The sequence below is a fragment of the Antennarius striatus genome, chromosome 17, assembly GCF_040054535.1.
Source record: "Antennarius striatus isolate MH-2024 chromosome 17, ASM4005453v1, whole genome shotgun sequence".
Lineage (NCBI taxonomy): Eukaryota > Metazoa > Chordata > Actinopteri > Lophiiformes > Antennariidae > Antennarius > Antennarius striatus.
The window spans coordinates 12,067,246-12,089,927 of NC_090792.1; the positions used below are offsets into that span (position 1 = coordinate 12,067,246).

Sequence of the window (22,682 nt, forward strand, 5' to 3'; positions counted from 1 at the left end):
GGGAAGTCATTGTCAAATTATATGGTTAATACTCTAATGAGTCACTTTTACGCATCTTGTGGATGGTGAAACGTCCAGAACGCCTGATTTCACTTCATTCATTCAGTAGTTATTTCTATAAACTGTCTGTTGTTCCAATCACATCATTGTACAGTATGTTATGAATGTTACCTGTAGCTATCTGGTATGAGCATGGAGTCCTCATTTGTCATCTCACCAAAAGCACCGATCAGTCCATGACTGAGCATAAAACCAGGTATATTTGAAGTCTACTTTGCAAGTTTGTTCCAGGTGGGACTGTTGCACCTGGACCACCCTCATTCTTCTGCATTAAATGTTGAAAAAGCCGAATCGGGGGTTGTTATTGTTCCACGCCTGAGTCGGCAGCGGAGGTAATAACAGTGACAAATTGTCGTTTGTAAAACGGAGAAAGCCCGGGTGTAGTGTGGTGTTGTTACAATTAATTATGTAAGATTTTACATTTACGTTTAAGTGGAGGACTTACATTTCAACTAGGAGACGTTGTCAGCTAAGTTAAAGAAGAAAATCAACTAAAAATGTGTCAACTTCATGCAGTTCAAACTGACAATTCAAGTCGATAACTTACATTTATGAGTTCCATGCCCATCATTATAATGATGAACACTCACACAAACACACACACACACACACACACACACACACACACACACACACACACACACACACACACACACACACACACACACACACACACACACGCCTTCGATTGGAGTGTGCAGAGTGTGTGTCAATGCCATTTCCACTCTGGCTGTAAGTAATGAATTATTCAAGGTAAAGCTAAGAATAGACTTGAGCTCCTCTCTCAGTTATCATAGCAGTATGTGTGTGTGTGTGTGTGTGTGTGTGTGTGTGTGTGTGTGTGTGTGTGTGTGTGTGTGTGTGTGTGTGTGTGTGTGTGTGTGTGTGTGTTGTGTGTGTGTGTGTGTGAGTGTTCATCATTATAACAGCTTGTAGGACTACAGCAATGAGCATCTGAGGTCCCTGACATGTATGACATATGTGAGCAGTAACCTATGAATAACCACTTACACATGCAATTTGCAATGAAGCATATGCTAACAAGAAAAAAAAACAACAGTCCAGCCGTCCAGCTGAAACAATGCAGCACTGTACCAGCGATGAATGACAGAGTCTCTGGGGATGAGGGCGGCTTTAGGAAATTAGTTTTTAGAAGCTTTATTAAGTATGTCCGCCCAACCGTGCCATAGGCGCCACCACTTTTCCCTGCCCTGCTCCCATCTGGATGAAACATATCAGATCCCCTCAATCCCCAGATCCCCACTCTGAAAACAAAAACAAACAATGGCTACCATTCAGCGACCTGACACACACACACACACACACACACACACACACACACACACACACACACACACACACACACACAACACACACACACACACAAAGCATACAAGAAGTGACTTTGAATGGGAACTGACAGATTTACATTTGAAAGTTTTAATGGCATAAATAATAGAGATAAAGAGATGAGACGAAGGCGATGACACTGAAACCTTCAACTCCTGTATAAGTTGCTGTTCACGGGGACTCATAAAAAATGTCTGAATTCCATTTCAGTGTTTCAGTCTCAGGGTTTGGCATATTGTAGGGCAGTCATGATCACATGACTACGATAACAGCAGTTTGCATTCATTGGCGTCATCGTATAAACAATTTATAAAGGTCAAATTTTTGTCATTAGATTGTGTTTCATATTTTGATCAGAGCTGCAACGCCCTCTGATTGGTAAACAAAATCTACCCATGGCATCCTGGGATTGTAAACCATGTGGCTAAAAAACAAGATAACAACATAAATGTTTTCAACATGGAACATCTGATGAATAAATACTTCCAATTTTGAGCTATGTGTGTGTAAATTTATACTTTTTTTCAGTAGAGTTGAGACACAGATTGCATAAAGTATTGTTTATTAAGTAAACTTGGTCAGTCTAATTCACACCTAGTCCTAGACACAAAACAACAACACATTAAAAAAAAAATAGAAGAGCTTGTTCATAAAACTGAACTTCTAACTGCAATTTAATATGATATTTTTGACCAGGGGTACCAGGAAGCTGACTAGAAGCTACTTGTCCCTCTGAGTAAAACTAAAACTTATACTGCTGTGGTTTCTTTCAGCTTCTGTTAAATGTCATCATCCCATTAACCTACTCAGACCTCACTCAGACACAAGACACCCCATACTGTAAAACTTATACTTCAAAAAACAAAGCAAAGAGGAACAGAGTGAAAAAATGTTTTTTTATCAGAATAGACTGGGATCTGTGTCTACACCGAAACCACACAAAGACTCAAAAAGGTAACCAGACACGGTCTCTGCTTTTTTTTTTTTAGCAGAGCTTATATTACCTGAGGCTGCTCCGTGAGTTTAACACAATCCCAGAAGAAAAGCCTTGAGAGCAATGAAAGCATCTCCTGAGCTTTTGTGAGAAAGTAAAAGTCTTTATAGGTTGTATAAAAAAATAACATCCATTTATCCACAAGTTTGAGGATTGCAGGAAAGATTGTATTGATTTTTAAGTTCTGATATAACATATTAAATGTCAAAGAATGATGTTTTTTTCATCCAAGAATGTTAATCATTGTGCAACTTTGGATTGGACCAATCATAAAGCCATTTCTATAGCTGTAATACTTGAAAGTTCAACGGTAGATACTCTGTTGTCTAAACGAGACCATGACCTGTTAAAAACTAGAACCTCTTTACTTATTATTCAAGGCCGTAAGTGTGGAGTCACTATACTCAGATCTAGCTCATGACAAATTAAGTAATAGCGTATAAATTATTAAAGCCGACACACATAGACACACACCAGCATCAGCCTATAGCCGACCCTTTCACATTTAGAGAGCTGTGTGACTGGGAGACAAACCAGTGGGGGTCAGACAGGTGTGGTAATAAACCAGTCCTTGCTGAGCACAACAAAAACACTGCCCTAAATCACTCTCTCTTTCACATCTCTTGAATTGCTTTCACACTTCTACCCCATGAGATCTGTGGTCTCTATTCTTTGGGAAAAAGTCTTTTTAGACTCTTCTAACTTCAGACAAACTACTCAGAGAGAGAAAGAGGGGAATTCCACCATCTACAAGCATTTGATGAGCAGCATCAGATCTCATTCATCACACAATAGAGGAGGCCTCTTAGTCTGCAGCTGCTTCACAAGCACACTTCATATGACATTTGTGCAACGTCAGCATTTTTCCACTCCTGATGGCTACGTGCAGTAAACTATCCGGAATGGCCTTCTTTTGTCTTCCTGCCACTGACCAACCGTTTCAGTCTGAGTGGGAGGAGGAACCCCAAACCGGATCGAACTAATCCTCGTCTTAATGCCCGACATCATCATCATCATTATCATCATCGTCACCACTAATACAAATGGGCACCATCTGCTGCCAATCCAAATCCAAAGACACAGGATCACAACAATGCTGGGGGGTCATGGGGGTCATTGCTACTGTGATCCATTCACTTATGATGACGCATTTCCTGAAAAGCTGAGTGAAGCGCATCAGGTTACCAACTTATGTGAACACAGTACAGATGCATGGACACACAGGGAAGGAAATAAGACACTGAAAACTAATTAATGTTGAGAATGCTCAGATCGATTACAGTACGAGTTTATGCTTAGAGTGACAATCTTCAGCTTGAGTTGGGTTCTGCTGAAAGAAATATATCCAGAGATCAGCAAAAAGTAAATCAAATACAAGAATAAAGAAAAAAAATTAATCTTGAGAATTCCTTCTTCCACATGTGTAACTTACTCCTGTTGCAGTAACTGCAACCACCTTTGGGCGAATTTAAAAAAGCATAGCCAGACTCAAAATAGGTGTGTAAACTGACCAACTCAGCTTCTTTCAGAAGGTCAGCTGGAAGTACAAAGTTAGAATAAAAAGATCCAAAACCAGAACAAATGAATCCAATGTGCTCTATCCGACATTCTTCAAGGTCTGTAAAACCAAACCCAGAAAGGGAAATTGGTTTAAACAGGTCACCAAGTCCTTTCAAAAGTCCCTTTATATGGATACAACAGATGAGGAATGCTATGCTAATTCTTCCCAGAAAAGGTGGGTCAATTAAAACTTGGCCAAAGATGCAGCTAAAGAATTATTTTCATTATTGATTAATGTGCTGAATTAATAATAATAATACTTAATGAATATTTCTCTGATTAAGATTTTGCTCACCAGCTATGGAGCATGGGTTCTATTCACTTGATTAATTTTTATCGATTAAATATAATTAATAATCTGATCTTCCTGAAAGACAATTGAGCCACTTTCAGCACCTCAAGCACTGGGATTAACATATAAACACAAAGGAAGACAAGACGCTGCTCACTGTGAATGAAGAGTGAATCCACACACACTAACATCTAAGAGCAGTCCTCTCCACCTCTGTCTAAAGAGAAAAGAAATTCCTGGATGATTGCTTGCTGGATTAACCGACAGTAGAGAAAGAGACCCAGCCCCATTGTTCCGGCCGACTAACTGTCTGCTGATGACAGCATGTCTGCCTGGCAAGACGCTGTCCGACTGTTCGGCACACACAAGCATCCAATTTTAACACAACAAAATCCAAGCGCTTCTCCACGTCTATAGCAATGCCACTGCCACACTCATTTCTTTTGACACACACAAATCTGGATCCTGTCCGGTGTCTCTTAATAACTTGGCTACTAAACTTGTATAACCCTTTAAGCTAACCCCCCCAAGACAGTCATGTGAGGAAACAGTCTGCCACATGCTGTGAAAATCAGGTAATAAGAAGGCTACAGGCCGAGATCCAATTATCCAGTTTATTGTGTGGTTTTGACGTGTGAGTGCAGTATTGAAGAGGGTGATGGCTGTGCTGGGTTGTAAACCATGCTTCATGAAGGTGGTAGATGTTGCATGACAAACCCCAATACACGCCAAACTACAAAACCTCTGGCGTCAGAAACCTATTGATGTTGCATGCCTAGAGGTGAGAGTAGAGAGGGAATAAAGCAGTCTTCTGCCATTTTTCATACAGCTACTTCAAAAATAGAACGGACTCTACATCATAATTTTTATGACTCATCACATCTCGTGTCACGAGTGACTGCGTTTTTGTTTTTTTTTGATAGTTATAAGCACTTTTGCTGTCAGACACTACGTCATACAAACAAGCTTGTTTCAAGTACTGTAGTTGCCTGTCTTAAAAGGTACACCCCTTCAGAGGGGCATTGAAGACAATCACCCTCACAAACAATCTGACTCCTCTCACTTGTAAAAACAGCATTACACACAAAATACAATGGCAAAAAAATGCCAACATTCTGCTCTGCAGAGAGGAACTTCTGTCACTTGACAGCAATCCATGGATAATTTCCCCTCACAAGTCAGCATTTCTGCAGGTGTGTCATTACAGTGGTTGTCTTTTCTCTATAAACACTCCTGTCCGGCCCTGGTACAGTATGGTCTCTCTCTCTCTCTCTCCACCTGAACATCCACAGAGGAAAAGCTGTGACTCATTCAAAACACATGTCAAATATACAGTTTAACACCGCAGGCATCAAAGAGAAGGCAGATCCCTCAGGAAATGGCCTGAGTCAAGTTGTTTGCCGTTGCACAAACTATCTCTGTTACAGCCATTTATTTTAGCGATGTCTGCTCCAGACAGAGTGACTCTAAACTGCTATAAATTCCACTATAAAAAACGGTGTCTGAAACACCCTTTAAAGTGTTTCATTCACAACTTTTCTCAGTGCTGAGGGAGTAAAGTCAATATTTGGACAAAGGTGGATTCCGTCGAATGAAGTGCTGTCAGGGTTTTGCTGTCCTTACAGACAACTGAGATGTGTGTGTAGTCATGGAAAGCAAGGAAACATTCAGCATTCAAATTCAGCAGACTTGGTGGACTTTTTTACAACATCATAAGACTGTTTGACACAAATGAGTTCACTGCCCCAGCCATGAGCTGTAAGAGCAGTGAAAACTTAAACTGAAGCTGTATCTACCAAAGATAGAAACACTTGCAAACAAATATGCCGTTCTCAGTGGTGGTAGGATAGGATGTTATTTAGTTCCGTTTTCATTCCATTTTCAGCCAGACTGCAAATTATTCAACCATATTATACAAGCCAAGTGATATTTTAGCACCAGGGCAGATTAAGGCTCCCCAATGAGCACTGCCAACACCAGTGCTGGACTGGAGCCTCGACCACGAGCTGCCAGATTTCACACAGGGATGACTGCATCAGCTGCAGTAAGTGAAGTGACAGAGAAAACAAACTTTCATGTTAACTACTGAGGCGTTGTTCAGGGTGTTTTAAGTTTTATGACCAGAGAGACTCACGCACTGCCGCAGAGCTTCTGTTTCCAATTCTCAGAAGGTTGCACTGCCACGTGCTTAATTGTGTGTTGTGTGTCTCCGATCTCTACCATGATGACAAAAGAAATTTATGACTTACTTTGGTAATTATCGTCACTGACAATTGTTATTTGCAAAATTTCTGAATTTTTGCTTTGAAAGGAAATTGCATGAAGACATCTAATGTTCAGAGCCACTGGGGATCCCTGAATAAAACCTGCAGAAACTTCAGGGTGCCATATTTGAAACTTGTTAAAATGGTCTCTCCGACTTTGAGGGAAGTCTGTAACTAAGTTCATAAAGAGGCAGGGAGAAAAACAAACGGAGAAAGAAGAGTTTTGGAAATAAACACTTGGTAGTAAGTCTTCTCACATAGATCACTCTCATGGTGGCTAGGCACTGCCATCAGAGGAAAACTGGATGTGTGCGCTATTGTGGATCTGAGATCACAATTCAGTTGCACAAAAAACTAGTCCTTTAGTACTCTACTGAGAGCTCAAAAGGAGTTGTTTGATAGAAATGAAAATAAATTGAAAGGAAAGAGAATTTCAATGAGATACAATTTACACAATTGCAGGAGGAGCAGGGTTAATTTAAAAAAAAAATGTTTTCAGAGTTACAACCCATGAAAACTCTCAAGACTCTCTCAACAAAACAAAGGAGGGAAACATTAATTACATTAAGTAATGTGACCAATAAGGTTGGCCACATTACTGACCAAAAATTTCAACTTGGTATATTGTTGGGTGTCAGAATCGAAGGAATAGTATCTCAACCTTGATTTTTTTAATCACATGCCAGCTGATACTGTTTTTCAAAAAAATAAAATACAATAACATAAAATGAGTGATTGAAAACAATAACACAGAAGGACTGGACAGACATTAAAAATATACCAGTGTTTCAAGTCAAATCATCCAGTTTGATCTCAAGTAAGACAAAAGCAGACACTCAAGGAGTTCATCTTTGCTGAATCCCAGAAGAAAAAAAGTCTGAAGCCCCGTCCACATGGTGCCGGATGTTTTCGAAAACGCAAGTTTTTTGTTGCAGTTATGCCTTTGATCCACAAGACAACACAGATATCCGGGACGAAAACGCAACTTTTAGAAAACACCGGTCAAAGTGACGTTTTGTGAAAACGCCGGGCCTGCGTTGTCGTATGGACGCTGTATCCGCTGTATTTTCTATCCGGGGGGCATCTCCCTGCAACGAAAACCACTGTGACGTCATGCGTGTGACCTGTGTCAACATATACAAACAGAATGGACGGAGTCAAAACCGGCTACTTTCCGACGTATAACAGCTCCACGTCGAAGACGCGTTGATAAACATGCTTGACACTTGAATGTTTATCTGTTTCTTTCTTTATGAGTCTTAAATTTTATAAATTTATTTATTTATTCATTCACATTCCTCGCCAAAGACGCCATCGCCAGTTCTGGGTCAAACCGCGTTGCGCTGCCTGCCGGTGGAGGATTCTGTGATGGATATAGTCCTCCACACATCCCGGTCGTCTCTCCTCTGATGGATGAGCCTAAAGTTCCCATTTACCACTGGAGGCCTTAGTGTCCAACCCCCGAACCTCAGATTGTCTCCTGTTTCACCTCAATCTCCTTCACTGTGTCAGTGATGAGTTCCACATTCATTTCTGCTCCAACAACTCTCCATCAAACCAAACAGACAACCAGGACCAACATACCATACCATTACTCTCAAATGTTAGCATTCAATGAAGATAGATTGTGTACAAGAGCGAGTAAAACCATATAACATCCTAACATCCCAACCCCATCAGGGACAAGAGAGATCATGACTTTGGATCAATTTGGACAAACCGTGACCTTTGGCCCTGACAGATCCATGGGGTGTGCTGCTGCATTATAATCAGGGCTGGAACTGTCTGTACTTGGACGATAACACAGATCCTGCTCTATTTGCTATAAGTGACCATGAAGGCCAGGAAGACACCCTTTATTAAGAAAAAAAAATTAGGATCTGATAATGAAGATATCTATCACTGACACTGTGGGTTGGAATTTGGGACTACCAGTGTTCTGGACCATGTTTCTGTTCATAAATCTTGAGGACATGTTCTATTTCAACCTTATTATTTTGACTGATCTAATCACTGTTCATCTCTTGGCTTCAATTTGCAATCCACAACATGCAACCAAAACACGCTATTCAAGAATATGGTGCCAGGAACCTGATTTTTTTACACTGCTAAAAATAAAAGTCATCAGGAACACCTCAATAAAGAACCCCCCCCCCCAAGAAAAAGTTCTCATTCAGCTGTTGGAGGAATGGATGTGGATTCTTTAAACTTGTGCTGTGGTGAAGGGAGGGGACACAGGGCGATCTTGTCAGAAATCCCATTTTAATTATAGGAAGCATTAATCGTCTTAGACGGTATGTTAAAGACTAACCAGACTGTTTGAGGTTTGGACCGCTCATCTGAGCCACACTACACATTTAGGCCATCTGTGTGTCTCTAAAACTGTTAGAAGTGGACTGTCCCAACATCGATAATCCTCATGTCTGAAGCCTTGTTAAAACTTTCCTCCAAGCCACCTGTTGCAAAGGGGCAGCTGTTGTTCCCGGCCAGGTCATAGCCATTCCCAACAACCTTGCCTGGAATAGTGGAAGGATTCAAGATGGAAGGGGAACAAGCTTTCCCTTGGCTTGAGAGTAGCTTCAGCATAAACACAACTTGGCAAACTGACACATGGGGAAAGGTTACGAGAGCACAGTTGCCTTTGGATGTTAAAAAAAATATCAGCCATAAATTTACATACATTAATTTAAATGCTTCGTCACAAAGCAGTGTCTGAGAACAAATATTTTATTCCAAAACAATAGGCAATGCAAATTCAGGGCAGTGTAGCTATGGAGGCAACTGGAAATAAAATGAAACATAATCTTGTGTTAACAGGAGACATCCATAAACCTTAAACAACCGATGGCCTTACATTAAGCTGAGAGATTTTTAACATTTAACAGGACAAGAACTTCATTGAGGATTTTGAAAATATTTTACAGACCCTGTTACCATGTTGTAGTCTGTAAATTCAATGCTAAATGTTTGTGATGGATTCCGTGAATGCCAATCTCATTCCCAGAGATACTATCTAATAATGTCTCAATCAACAGCAAGGTTGTAAGGATCGCTGACATACCAGAGTGATGGACCTCTGTTGGCTGAAGAAAACAGCCCAATGAAGGACTAATAATTCTAATCTTTAAGCTGAGTCAACCAAAAAACTTTCAACAGTAGCAAATGTCCAACAAAGCAGAGACTACAACATCCTGCAACTTACCCTGACTTACTTTCAGTGTTGTTCAGGGTACCCTGAAAGTAGTACCTGACTAGTGCATAGACTAGTGCTTATGGAGAAGGCCAGTGTGAGTAAGAGCATAGATCAAAGCTAGTGCATAGGTAGATCAAAGCACTAGTTTTGATCTATGGTCTTACTCACACGAGCCTTCTCCCTCGTCTTTCTATCTTTATCTGGTTCCTGAGTGTACAAAAGTTTAAATTTGGCCTAGACCTAGTTTTCAAGGTCAAGGTCATCATCTCACTTTTATCCCCTTTGCCGTCTGAGTAATGTGTTTTTTGTTTCATCTTTCTATCTGCAATGGTTGCGAAGATATTTGGTGGCCAAATGAACAAACAAACGAACGAACACACAAACACTGACAATTAGAATATCACACCGCTTTGAAGCGGGATGTGATAACAGTTGACCTGGTAATAAAAAGCATATTTTGATCTAAGGAAAATGAATGGACTGAACAAAGGAAGAAACGTCCTCTCGTCGACATAAATTTGAAAGGAGCTTTGATATCATGAAACACCTTGCACGTCTCTTTGCATAAGTACATGCACCTATGCACCAGCCAGACTGGTCACAGGGCTGCACTGCTAACGACAAAAAACCTTTGCTTTGAATATTTGCTCCCTAGAAAATTTGCAATCCCTAGAAAACATTATACCAACTGTTATCTGTGCACAAACATTGTGATGCAGCTATTATACTACCATCAATACAATCCTTTCACTCTGCCAAATAATTAATATAACAATAAACTTAGAAATATTGCACAAACAATCAGAAGTGGTTTAGGGCTTCAAATACTGGTTGTTTAGAAGAGTTTAATGTAGAGAGCAACTTGTGACTGTGACAGTGTGGTGAATCTGTACATGGTGCATTTGGAGAAGCCGGCAGTTCTTCATTTATCAAATCAAGTATTATATTGGTATTTTTTAAGGGTATGTGTACTAGTACTGGTACGACTGTTACCACGGTGGGGGATCATAAACAGACACAAATACAAAAATGTTTTTTGTGGTCAAACAGACATCCTTATCAGGGTCCAGTGCATAGAATAAAAGCACTGGGTAGCTCAATTAAGATCAATATCTCTGAGCATTGGAGGTCAGCTGAGGCCTCAAGGTTTATGTGTCCTTCAGACAGAGGTTACATTTAATTATAATAATAGTGCTTTACCGTCTGAAAACAGTTAAGCTGAAAAGAAAAGTGAACGTTTGCGACCTTTTTAAATAGAGACAATTTAACTGCATATAATGTTACCTACTGGTACCTTCTACTAGAATTGGCAAAATGTGGTTCCAGTTATAAGTAATGTGCATTGATCAGTAATCTTCAAAGGAGGAAGGTGTTTAAAAACTTTTTAATAGCTGGAGGAACTATGAATCTACCAGAAAAGGACTAACCCAAGCACAAGGGCCGGATCATAACCTGTTCAGAGAACCTAAAACCGGTAGTCAGATAATTCTGAATGATACCTTAAAGGGAAAACGAGATCCATAACGAGAACAACATCAACAGTGTGCGGCAAAAAAAGCATGAAGGGGGGTCATGGCCCAAATCCCAACATCCTCTTACTGGATAAACAGGTTTTTATGGCTGTGTTTTTGCCATCACACAGACAAACATGCACACACAAGCTGTCTGGATGGCCCCTTAATGCCTGCAGTTTATACTACAAGCCTAATTAAGATCGTGTCAGTTGCCATTAAGCTTAAAAGAAGTAATCACGGAACATTTGGGCACTCATTTCGGTAAAATGTCTAAGTGCTTGAATCTCCTCTTCTGTTAATGGTTTAGAAGGCTTCCTATAAATAAGCAGACAGAGTGATCGGTTTTGAAGGTGTTTAGGAATATGAGGCCATTAGTACTGCTATTTTAACGAAGTGCAAGCTCAAAAGACATTGCTCATCTTAATTCAGTACTGCTAATGCTCAACGAGAGGTGACTAGCCGAGATCCATTTAAAATCCTACCTCTCACAAAGTTTTATGTGGTTGAAATGTCTGTTAAAAAATTTGCATAACCTTACTGTTCAGACACATATTAAAAGGAAATAAATGTACATATAATAACGTATTTTTTAAAAACACTCCTTTTCAGCTTACAGCATTGCCACGTCTGTTACATTTGTAGAGTAAAAATAAAAATCAAGTAAAGAAAAAGGTCTGTGCAAAAATGTCAGTAAGCAACAAAACAGACTGCCCATTAGCAAACCTCACAGGTGCCAATTCACACAAGACATCTTATCAAATGATATACAGGCAGGCTGCAGAATTACAAATATTAGTGCTGCTCCAGTCAACCTTTCCTCCACAGTCAGTGTGAGGGTGAAGGCTGGAGGTGAATGACTTTATTTTAGAAATGCTTTCTAGAAAGGCTGCAATCAGCACAATATTTGAAAGTCAGAACAATGCTGAAAAGAGCAGAATCTGATATTTCTATTTCCATTTAGGCTTTGTGAACACACAGAACTGTAGGTGAATTCATTATCATGTCCAGGGGTCGGAGCCACAGTCTTGACCTGTTAAGTTTAGCTAGAAATGCTAACAGGAAGATAGAGTGATCAAATGCCATCTAGCTTGCGGGTGCCTCTGTAAAGCAGATGTGGGGGGTTTTCTGTGTGTGTTTGAGATTCCATGTAGACAATAAGTGGAAGTGTTCCCCGACCAGTGCAGCGGTTAACTGGTCAAACAGACCAAAGTGAGCAAGGTTTTGCTGTCCTTTGTATAAGGCCTTGTGTTCCCTGAGCCTGAGCACAGAGAGGTTAATGTGAAGCAACAACACACAACCCAACATCTCTGCAACAACAATTCAGTTCACTGCTAAAAGTTGTTGAATTTGAACCACATGAGCACACTATTAGTAATGAGCAAATATTCCTGACTGAGTTCAGACAGAAAAGGCAAATTCACTTGAAGCACTCCTGACACAAAAGCAAATTTATTGCTATTTTTAAACCAGCAGCAGCAGAGGGCATGGAAAGGTGCCTCAACACCCAGGAGAAGCACCTGCCAGCCAGAGCAGGTGTTTGTCTGACTGCGGCCCAAGCTCTGCTTAAAAAATAAAATGAAAGCAAAACTGACTGGTTGTCCATGTTAATTACATCCCGCTTCAAAGCAATGATATATTGTGATTGTCAGTGTTCGTGTGTTGGTCCATTCATCTGTCCATTGGTTAGTTAGTCCACCAAATATCTTTGCAACCGTTGCAGATAGAAAGATGAAACAAATAGCACATTACTCGGACAGCAAAGGGGATAAAAATGAGATGATGACCTTGATCTGGAGAAAACTAGGTCAAGGTCAAATTTCAACTTTTGCACACTCAGAAAACAGATAAGATAGAAAGACAAGGGAGAAGGCCAGTGTGACTAAGTGCAAGTAGGTCAGCACTAGCTTTGATCTTTGACCTATGCAAGTAGGTCAGGGTAAAATTTTTAATTCAGGGGTGTCGCAAGATGTTGCAGTCTATGACTGGCTTGGTTCTAGTTGGGTCCACTAGATGGGTGCACATGTGATGCATTCAGATGTCTGTGCTCAACATGAAAAGGTTCTCACAATTCATTTAGGTGACAACTGAAAACTTTTGCAGAACTAAGTCAGGGAGAAACGATCCATTTCAGGATACGACACTGGACATCCGCCGGCACACCAAGTAGAGACACACTAACACACATTATGCACCGAGCCGCTCATGTGGGAATTTCTATTTTTATCACCAGGCAGGGCGAGGCTCTGCCATACAGCACACAAAGTAGGGAAACTACAACAAGGGAGGCAGGGAGGTGGTGGAGGGCTGTCAGGGAGCAAAGCGGAAAGTGTCCTTCCTCCTGATGACCTGCAAATTAAAGGGACAACACAGTGTTCTCTGTGCTCATTCAGAGCCTTGCAGCTTTAGATCAAGCCAAAATAACTGTGATGACCACAGAAAAAGTACGTGCAGATGATGATTCTCTTTCTGTATGCACCTGGTCTTTGCATTCTCTTTCTCAGTGGTTTTCCTGTTTTTATTCCAGTGTCTATGATGTGCAAAGGAATTATAGTACATGTCCTGGAAGACAGATCTCTCACCCATCACTTCTTTTTAACCGAACATACCTTTTAAGAAAAGGATTTTTTACTTCGCAATAGAGGCTCTACGAGTAAGTAGTAAGTAAAGACTTTAAGTTTAATTAGTGGGTCATGATTTACTGTATATCTGCTTCGACTTTTAATGATGAAAGGGATGGAACAATTCCAACCTCTTCAGTAATATTACTGCATGATATCACACTATAGATCGTCGACTTTAATAACAACCTTGATGAACTACAGCTTAGCAGGATGGAATAGGTAATAAATGGGCCATGAGGAGTCATTAGAAGAGCGCTCGCTGGAGGACAGTTTATTTAGAGGTGGAAGTAAACCACTATCCTGAATTAGCATAACATTTATTAATTAATGATGACATTTTGAGTAAACATACTAAAAAAAGACTTAATATTGCTTGATAAAGGGAAGTGGTGTTTCTGCGGACCACCCTCACCTCCTCCAGAGCAGCTACTGTGTTCCTGCAGTGGGACATCCTTGTGGTGAAGTTAGAAGCAGTCGGCGATTTGTAATCTTCATTTGTCTCAACCACAAATTCCGTGACTGTGATTTGGTCCGGCATAATTAATCCCGCTAATTAAAAAGAATGTATCCCTTTCCGTTACCGATCTTCTCGTATGGACACTTATTGGACAGAAAACTTCACAGAAGCGGCAGTTCTAGCAGTGACTGTGCAGGTCCCAGCGGACAGTGAACCATCTCTGGTTGTGTTTATGTCATCGCCCCTTCTGCTCCCAACTCAATCCGCTGCGCCGGTGCTGCCCGCCGGCTCGAGGAGTTGGAGTGTCGCCGCTTACACCGCGCTACGATACGAGGTGATGGGGTAGGTAATATCCCTATTAGCCTCCAGCCAAACGCTGTGTTTTCACTCAGTTTTACGGGTCGTCTTCCGGTCACAGTAGAAAGCAGAAACTCCTCAGTAGAGACTTCTCTCGGCGTTCCCAAACCACGCACCACGGCGAACTCAAGCAATGTATTCTTCTTCTTCTTCGACCCGGGGACAACAAGCAGGCGCTTCCAACTGGAGTGCAACAAATTGATACAACTAGAGGAGGGGATTCAGTGGACACGCAACAGCCAATGGCAGTCACCCGCTGGTAATTGGGAGCCAATCAGGATTCACCGAAGGCGTGAACTCGTGCAGCTTTCAAGTCCGTCCGTTCTTTTAGCGATGTAAGCAAATTGACAGAACTTTCAGTCAGTTTCAATTGATTGAAATCAATTGACATCAATTTCAATTCTTATTGGAGACTGGACAAAACCACATTTAAAATGTTTGAATACCCACCACATGAAAACAACTGACATTATGGATTATGTTCATGACGCTGCTAAATCTGAAACTGTTGAAATTACTTTCTTGTGAAGGTTTATTTTAAAAATTATAGGTTTTAGAGCAAATGTATTAATAGATTACAGCACTGGATAACGTCATATAACGTGAGGAGTTTTTTTCCTTGATTTGATTTGATCTGTTTCTTGTGATTTCGTTTTTTCCCCAGAACACGGAAGGGCGCATTTTTAGTTCAAATAAATCCTGTTGTAATGCTCTATGAAGGTGTTGCCCGAGATGTTGTTTGATGAAAGATCTTAAAATTGGATGTGTTTGATGTAAATGTCTTATTGCTCCAGGCTTTCAAAGCACATTTGGCATTTAAAAAATTAATTAATTAAATGCAATTAAATTGCACTTCTAAGAGTTTCTCAGTCTCGCTTTTTGTCAAAGTTTTTGAAAACGTGTGTTAAAAACTTTCAACGGATGTTCATTCATTCATTCATTCTTTCATTCATTCTTTCATCTTCAGACCCGCTAGCTGTTGGCGGGGTTACTGGAGACTATCCCAGCAGACTTGTGCCATGAGGCAGTTGCAGCGCCAGTGAACCGATGTTCACTGTCATCCATATATATATATATATATATATATATATATATATATATATATATATATATATATATATATATATATATATATATATATATATATATATATATATATATATATATATATATATATATATATATATATATATATATGGATGACAGTATATATATATATATATATATATATATATATATATATATATATATATATATATATATATATATATATATATATATATATATATATATATATATATATATATATATATATATGAGAGGGAGAGGGACTTTTTTTTTTTTTAATATACAGTATATCCCAGAAAAAGAACAAAAACTGGGCCACAGTACTATTAGAATATGTACATTAGTTCTTGGCATAACTCATTCGACCTTCATGGACCGACTCAAGAGTTATTTTCCAAATGTACTTTTATTTCACTATACAGTATTTAAATTAGGGGATACGATTAATCTCGCGTCCTTGAAAGCACCACCATCGTGACCACACTATCCTAACAGATTAAATGGAGACAGGAGAATCAGCCGATTGTGTGATAATAATGCAGTCCCATTATGGAAGTGTTTTCTAATGTGTCTTTTCGTGCAAATGTCTATAACGGAGGGTTGGGATTTTTTTCTGTTGCTTTTTTATGTATCTGAATATAAGATACATGTATATATTTGTAAGACCTAGTGAGAAAAGGCAACAAATACATAAGCCATTTTAGCATGAAGAGCTGCCTAAATCTAATGATGACTCCATTAACTTCGTTCTCCATGCTGCAGGGGTTTCAACAACAAGTGTCTGCTGTCAGAACCCTTGCATTGGTTCTGAACTTTCCCAGCTCAGTCAGCAGGACAGCCACCAGTATAAAAAGTATCACAGCGTCTGCGGCAAAAGCCTTGGCAGCGTTTAAATCACAAAACGGGCAGTGTTCACACATTCTTTCAGCTCTGCAGCGTCTCCTGGCAGACCGCTAAATGAAGAGCTTGAGACCCAGGCTGACCTTGACTGGCTTCACAGGCTTCATCTGCGTTATGAAATGAATACACAGACTCCCAGCAAACATCTGCTATCCAGAGACAGAACAGCTCAGTCAGTGAGGCCAGCAGATCTGAACAACACAGGCCCTCCACTCCGCCACAGTTTTATATTTTAAACACCATCTGCCTTCATACACAAAGGTCTCATCCATTAAATCAAGATCATACCAACTTTAAAACATTTAGTGCTGCATCATATTGATTTTCTTCCTTTCTATTTTTGGAAAGCTGCACAGGAAACCAGGGTGAGTGATAAATTCCACTATAACCACACATATAGGATCATAACATCAGCTCAATGAAACACCAAAAAATTATGTGCCTTTGGAGTTTAATCCATCTTGTGCTTTTACTGTGTCATATTAAAAGTGTAATAAAGCTTTATTTTTTTTATTTTACAACCCAGCTTTCCCCACCTTACAGAAAAAAGAGCCGCTTAAATATACTGAACAGATGTCTTATTCATCAGTCGCACTCACCCTAAACATGTACCATGTCAGGATGTGCTTACAGCCTTCAGTTAGGGTGGTAATATTTTGGATTTGCGGCATCCACAGATGCTGAACATTCTTAAATGATTTAGTGAGTCGTCAAACTCCACGCAATTTAAACTTTAGTAAACAGCGGGCTATTTTCACTATCCTTTAAACCTAAAGAAGATTTAGTGATTTAGAAAAAAACAAGTTGAAATTAAATGCAACCACGCAGCTCGCAATAGCACAGCCAAAGCAGATGTCAAACAGATCCTCGTGTAAAGATGCTTCTAATTTACGTGTCATTAGCACAGAATGCTTCATCATTTATGCATCCAGTATGGCAATTTGGCATTTGAATGTTGGAGGAAACAGAAAACATATTATTGCAATAAAAAGGACTTCAGTTTGAGAGAGTCACTTTTTCCTAAAGGCAGTGCAGTGACATCATGATTGTGTAACAGGTGGGATAACTTCACAATCCTGATACAGTACTTACATCCCAAATAGAATGAATGACTTCTTTGTTGGAATACTAAACTAAGTCTAACTATTTGGCTGCTGAAACTTTCCAAAATACAAGCATATGGAATTGCATATCCTCTGTTAAAAAAAAAGCTTATTTCACAAATGAGGTCGCTGTACATTCAGGGGGAATGAACTGAATAAACAGTGCCTGTTGAACCTAAGTGGTGGCTGCATACTGTGAGACTCCTGATGGGACGGGTTGAGGAGGAAGTGGAGGGAAAGGCCAAAGGAACAAGCAGAGGGAGGAGGGTGTCGAGGGAAGGGCAGTGAACTGTAAAGACTCGAGTCTTCTCACAAATTCTCAGACAAGAAATTCCGCTAGTCCAAGTTGAGAAACACGATTGAATCATGGATTTTGAATTCCCTTCAGCAACCTTTTGAGCAGTTTCTTTAAGCTACTGTCAAATGTGCAAATTATGTAACAGAAATTCTTATCTGTGTTTTCAATCACGTACTCTGAAAACTGGGAGTAGAGACTAGACTGCGTTATCGTCTGTAGTTACTGATTAGATGCAGATGTTTAGATGCAGTGTCGCAGACAGTGGATCTCCAACCTCAGAACTAGATTAATTTAAAGCAGAAGTTAAACTTACTTATTTATAATACCTGAAGGCTCTTGATGAATGGGTGGACTTGGCAAGTACAGGTTCAGTTTAGCAGATATGGCATCGGCCATTTAATCTTGTGTTTTTAGTGAACAGCTATGACATGATGTATAACATGTTCTTCTCCTTAACTTCCCACCACATAGAATTTTAAAGGACTATCATAAATTGCTGAAACAGTTCAGCAGGGAAACAGACTGGCCAAGTGACAGGAAACAAAAGGATGCTAGATGTACTCTTTTTAATGGCTGCTATGACTGCCGTGGCATTTGAGGAAACCAATCAACAGCATGGCTTGCCTGGACAAGTGGAAATCAATCATATTGTTAGCGCCTGGACAGAAAAAAAAGTGGAGTGGAACAGACAGAAAAACTTGAGGAAAGGAAACTGCAGAGCTTTAGCTTGGAGCATAACACATGTCAGCCACTGTTAAATAGAAGTGATGCTGGCCAGGATGAAAGAACAGCTCTTCTGACTGATGTGATTCTAGTTTTATATATTGTTTCCTCACCACATGCTCACATAGTCTCAAACTGCAAAAAACTTTTTTGTCTTTATTAGTTAATTCAATTTTTAGATGTTACTATAGTGCCAGTTCTATATTAGTTTGAGTGAGTTTGTTAAACCTTTATCAAATAGTGTTACAAGCTTGGTGTCTAATTTGACATGCCTGTATATTCAAAGGTTCTCCTGACACTGCCTGACTGTCCATTTGTAGCTTTAGCAAATGTAATTTGGTCAAAAAGACATGTATCCAAAAAATGAGAGTTATTGCAATATGTCATAAATAAATCCCTTGATATACTTTCTTCAAAAAAAGTGCCAGAAAAAGATCCTGAAATAAAACTGCAGAAGTTACATGTATGGCTAACTAGCTTACCACTTACAATCTCACTTCAGATCATTTCGCGCTAAATCATGCTTTAGAGTTGCAGGTTACATAAAAAGGCTTCACATCCACTGAGTTTAATTAATTAAAAACCACCCTGAAACAAAACACAGTTGAACAGTACAGGTAGTTTTAAAGTCAGTCATTCAGAAACTCAGATTGTCTTTACACCAGGTAAAATGCCAATAGGGTCAAAGGTCAGTATTAGATGCAATTATGGATGTCTCAATCAATAATGTCTGCTCAGTTCATTTGTAATGATCAGACATTCTCCTGTTTTGTGTGACTAATGATACACCATCATTGCATCCCATGATTGAGCTTCTTCATTTTTTGGATCGCAGACAACTAATGTTCTTTGATCATATGGTAATTATCAATAAAATCACCAAATGGTAATCAGGAATCAGCAATGGATATACAGTTTTTCTTCTCCAGTTTCCATCAATATCCTAATGTGGGTGTGGTACACTCAAAATATATGGTCATATTTGTTTTCATTGTTGGGGATTAATTTTTACATATTATTTTATTGATTTGTCAGCACTTTATTTTCGCCAATTCTAATTTATGAAACATTTTTATATTAATGTCTGTCCTCCCAGATATTAATTTCGTCTTTATTTTAAGACAAAGTAACTCATGTAGCAGGGAAACAGGAGGGCGGAACCTAAGTGCAGGTCGCGTTGCACCCAGGTGACTCTAGGTGACGGACCTCGGCCCCTCTCCTCAGAACATACTGGAGATGCAACAAGGGTGGTTCGTCTCTCTCATTCCTGTGACTGTTTTCCTGTGTTTTCAGGTTAGTACATTGTGACAACCACAAAATGACTACCTTCTAAGAGATAATTATTTTTAGCATTATTGACATGCTTTGGTGGCGTTTCTCAACGTATAGAAGTAAGTTTGATGTTAGCTAGAAAACTCCGCCTAGCAAGCAAAGCCACTTGGCGGGAGTTTCGGAAAATGGCGCCTACCTGTTAAATATTAGGCAGAGTTCATTTGCATACGTGCACATTGCGTGGCAAGATTTTAGTTGTTTTCCTTCTTTTGGCCCTGCACACCTGACAAACATTGTAGATAGAGCGTTTCTGTTGGGATATGATTAAATTAATATTGTAGGATCTTTGTTTACTATGGTGCATTATGGAAATTACTTGAACAAGTAGATGCATATATTTTTGAATGGCTATTTTCTGTTTATAAAAAGCACTGTTAGTTTCATGTGCCTTCAGGAATAAATAGTTACAGTATGAAGGGTGAAACTGCATTTTCGTCAGTTTTAAAGTTGTTAGTTTTACTGTATATTAGTCCATTAACATTCCCTATGCAATGAGTTTACTGTTTTAGATTATACCAGAGCACTACATATCATAGTAGCCACGATAATAGCCTAGATGCCGAAAATATGCTTTTGGGACAAAAGTAATATACCATCTGAATCCCCCTGGTTCATGTTTATTTATTTTTGGCTTATTTTGAGTTTTATGGTGAAAATCTTAAACTGACTGTGATGTGAGATGGAGCGGAATACACTGTGTCCTGGAGTTTAAGCATGGACATACAGTATGAGAGCCACACAATGGACATTGAGACATGAACTTTATTGTATTAGGGAGAGATTAGGGACATGAATGTTTATCGTAATGTTGTGAATAATTGTGAAATAAAAAGAGAACATACTGGAGATGCAACAAGGGTGGTTCGTCTCTCTCATTCCTGTGACTGTTTTCCTGTGTTTTCAGGGTGCGAGGCGTACAGAACCGCCATTCATTTGTTATTACGTCCCTCAGTATTTGGGACCGGTAACAAACTGTGGGGGCTCGTCCGGGATCTTTCCTTTCCCGATCAGCGGAGGAGAGATCCAGTGATACCAGAACCGTAAGACCGAGGTGTCGAGACGTTGCTGCAGCCCAAGAGCCAGTCGGTGGGTGTCCAGAGGGAGAAGAAGGATCTTCACTTCACAAGGGAGCCGCACTGCTGAGTTGAGGGGTCAGAACACGCCAGTTAGAGCCACTTCCCCCTACCGTTGGAGGCAGAGACACTCACGCACCATGGGAACTCAACGCAAAGAAGTGGTTTGGAGTATCAAGAAAAATTTGTTCAAGCTCTCAAGCACCGACATCTATCAGGTTGCCAAGGACATTGCGGCTGACAACAACGACGACGAAACCCAGCTGGACCCGAGTAATGAGGAGAGCTGTCTCGACTACGTGTTCTCCTACATGCAGTCCAGGGCCTTGTTAGAGTTAGAAGATGAAGGTATGGGACACATACTTAGGTTGGCAGATCTGGTGTCTAAGCTTGTTTGTGCAGATACAGATGTTTCAGGTGATGTACCAGTAGAAACGTTAATTGGTGTCACACACACTACACTCAATCCCAGTTCATCTGTTGTAAGCGCAGAGCACACATCTCAACATCCTCACTCAAAAGCACATACCCACACAGCCACACAGTCGGTGGAAAAGTTGAGAAAAGTGTATGAAGAGTTGGGTGAACAACTAAGACAATGCGAAGCTACCGCTAGTCCACCAGCCACCGTATTCACCCACCAGAGTGAGTCAACACCACACCAAATGCCACAGAGGGCATCTGAGAGACTGTTTCCCTTGAGAGACCTTCCCTATTTCCAGCGCAGAGAATTCAAGGTGCATGGCGGTCAAATTGGAGACCAAAGTTCTGAGGTTGGCTATAACAACATAGTTAAACAAATTAATGAGGGAGTCAAAGAGGGCTTTACAGAGGCAGAAGTAGTCCGTGGTGTGTTGAGAGTAATTAAACCAGGCACCTTTAAGGATATGCTCCTGAACAAAGATGAAATAACTATCCCTGAACTTAAGGGCTTCCTCAGGTCACATCTAGGAGAGAAGGCAAACACAGAGATGTTTCAGGAATTAATGTGCGCTAAGCAAACTGAGCAGGAGGCACCCCAGCAATTTATATATCGCATGATTGGGCTCAAACAAAAACTTCTTTTTCAGTCGAAGCAGGCCGATGCAGATATAACATATGATCCTAAAACCATCCAAGAAGTTTTCCTCCACACTATCTATCAGGGCCTTGGGGCAAAACACACCGAGCTCCGACAGAGAGTGAGACCACTGGTCTCGAACAACCAAATCACGGATGAAGAAATCCTTAGTGAGATAACGAAAATAATAAATGAGGAAAATGAGCATCAGCGCAGACTCGGCCAACTTCCACGTCAAAAGTCAACACATGCACACAGTGTCAAGGTAGAAACAGGACCTGGGAATAGCAATGACAAACCAGTTGCCACAGCCGCAGACAATAGCTCCCAGATCATACAACAACTTAGTGCCCAGGTAGAGAACCTAACACAGATGGTGGCCTCTCTAATGGAACAACAGGTAGCAAACACCCAGAAGTCTAATTTGTCAGCGCCACAGTCTCGCTACCAGCCACGCTCTCCC

General features: G+C 40.2%; 1 protein-coding gene across 4 annotated transcripts in view; it reads right to left on the reverse strand.

Annotated features, from left to right (window-relative positions):
- The window catches only part of asap2a (ArfGAP with SH3 domain, ankyrin repeat and PH domain 2a), a 45,541-nt gene extending 30,683 nt beyond the window's left edge, over positions 1-14,858 (reverse strand). The window contains exon 1 of one of the 4 annotated variants that reach the window (XM_068338042.1): positions 14,261-14,858. In XM_068338042.1, the coding sequence (XP_068194143.1) occupies positions 14,261-14,386 (126 nt within the window). In that variant the 5' untranslated portion in view covers positions 14,387-14,858. The remainder of the gene's footprint in view (positions 1-14,260) is intronic. The other 3 variants (XM_068338041.1, XM_068338040.1, XM_068338039.1) reach the window with 3 other exon arrangements.
- Positions 14,859-22,682: the final 7,824 nt, after the last annotated feature.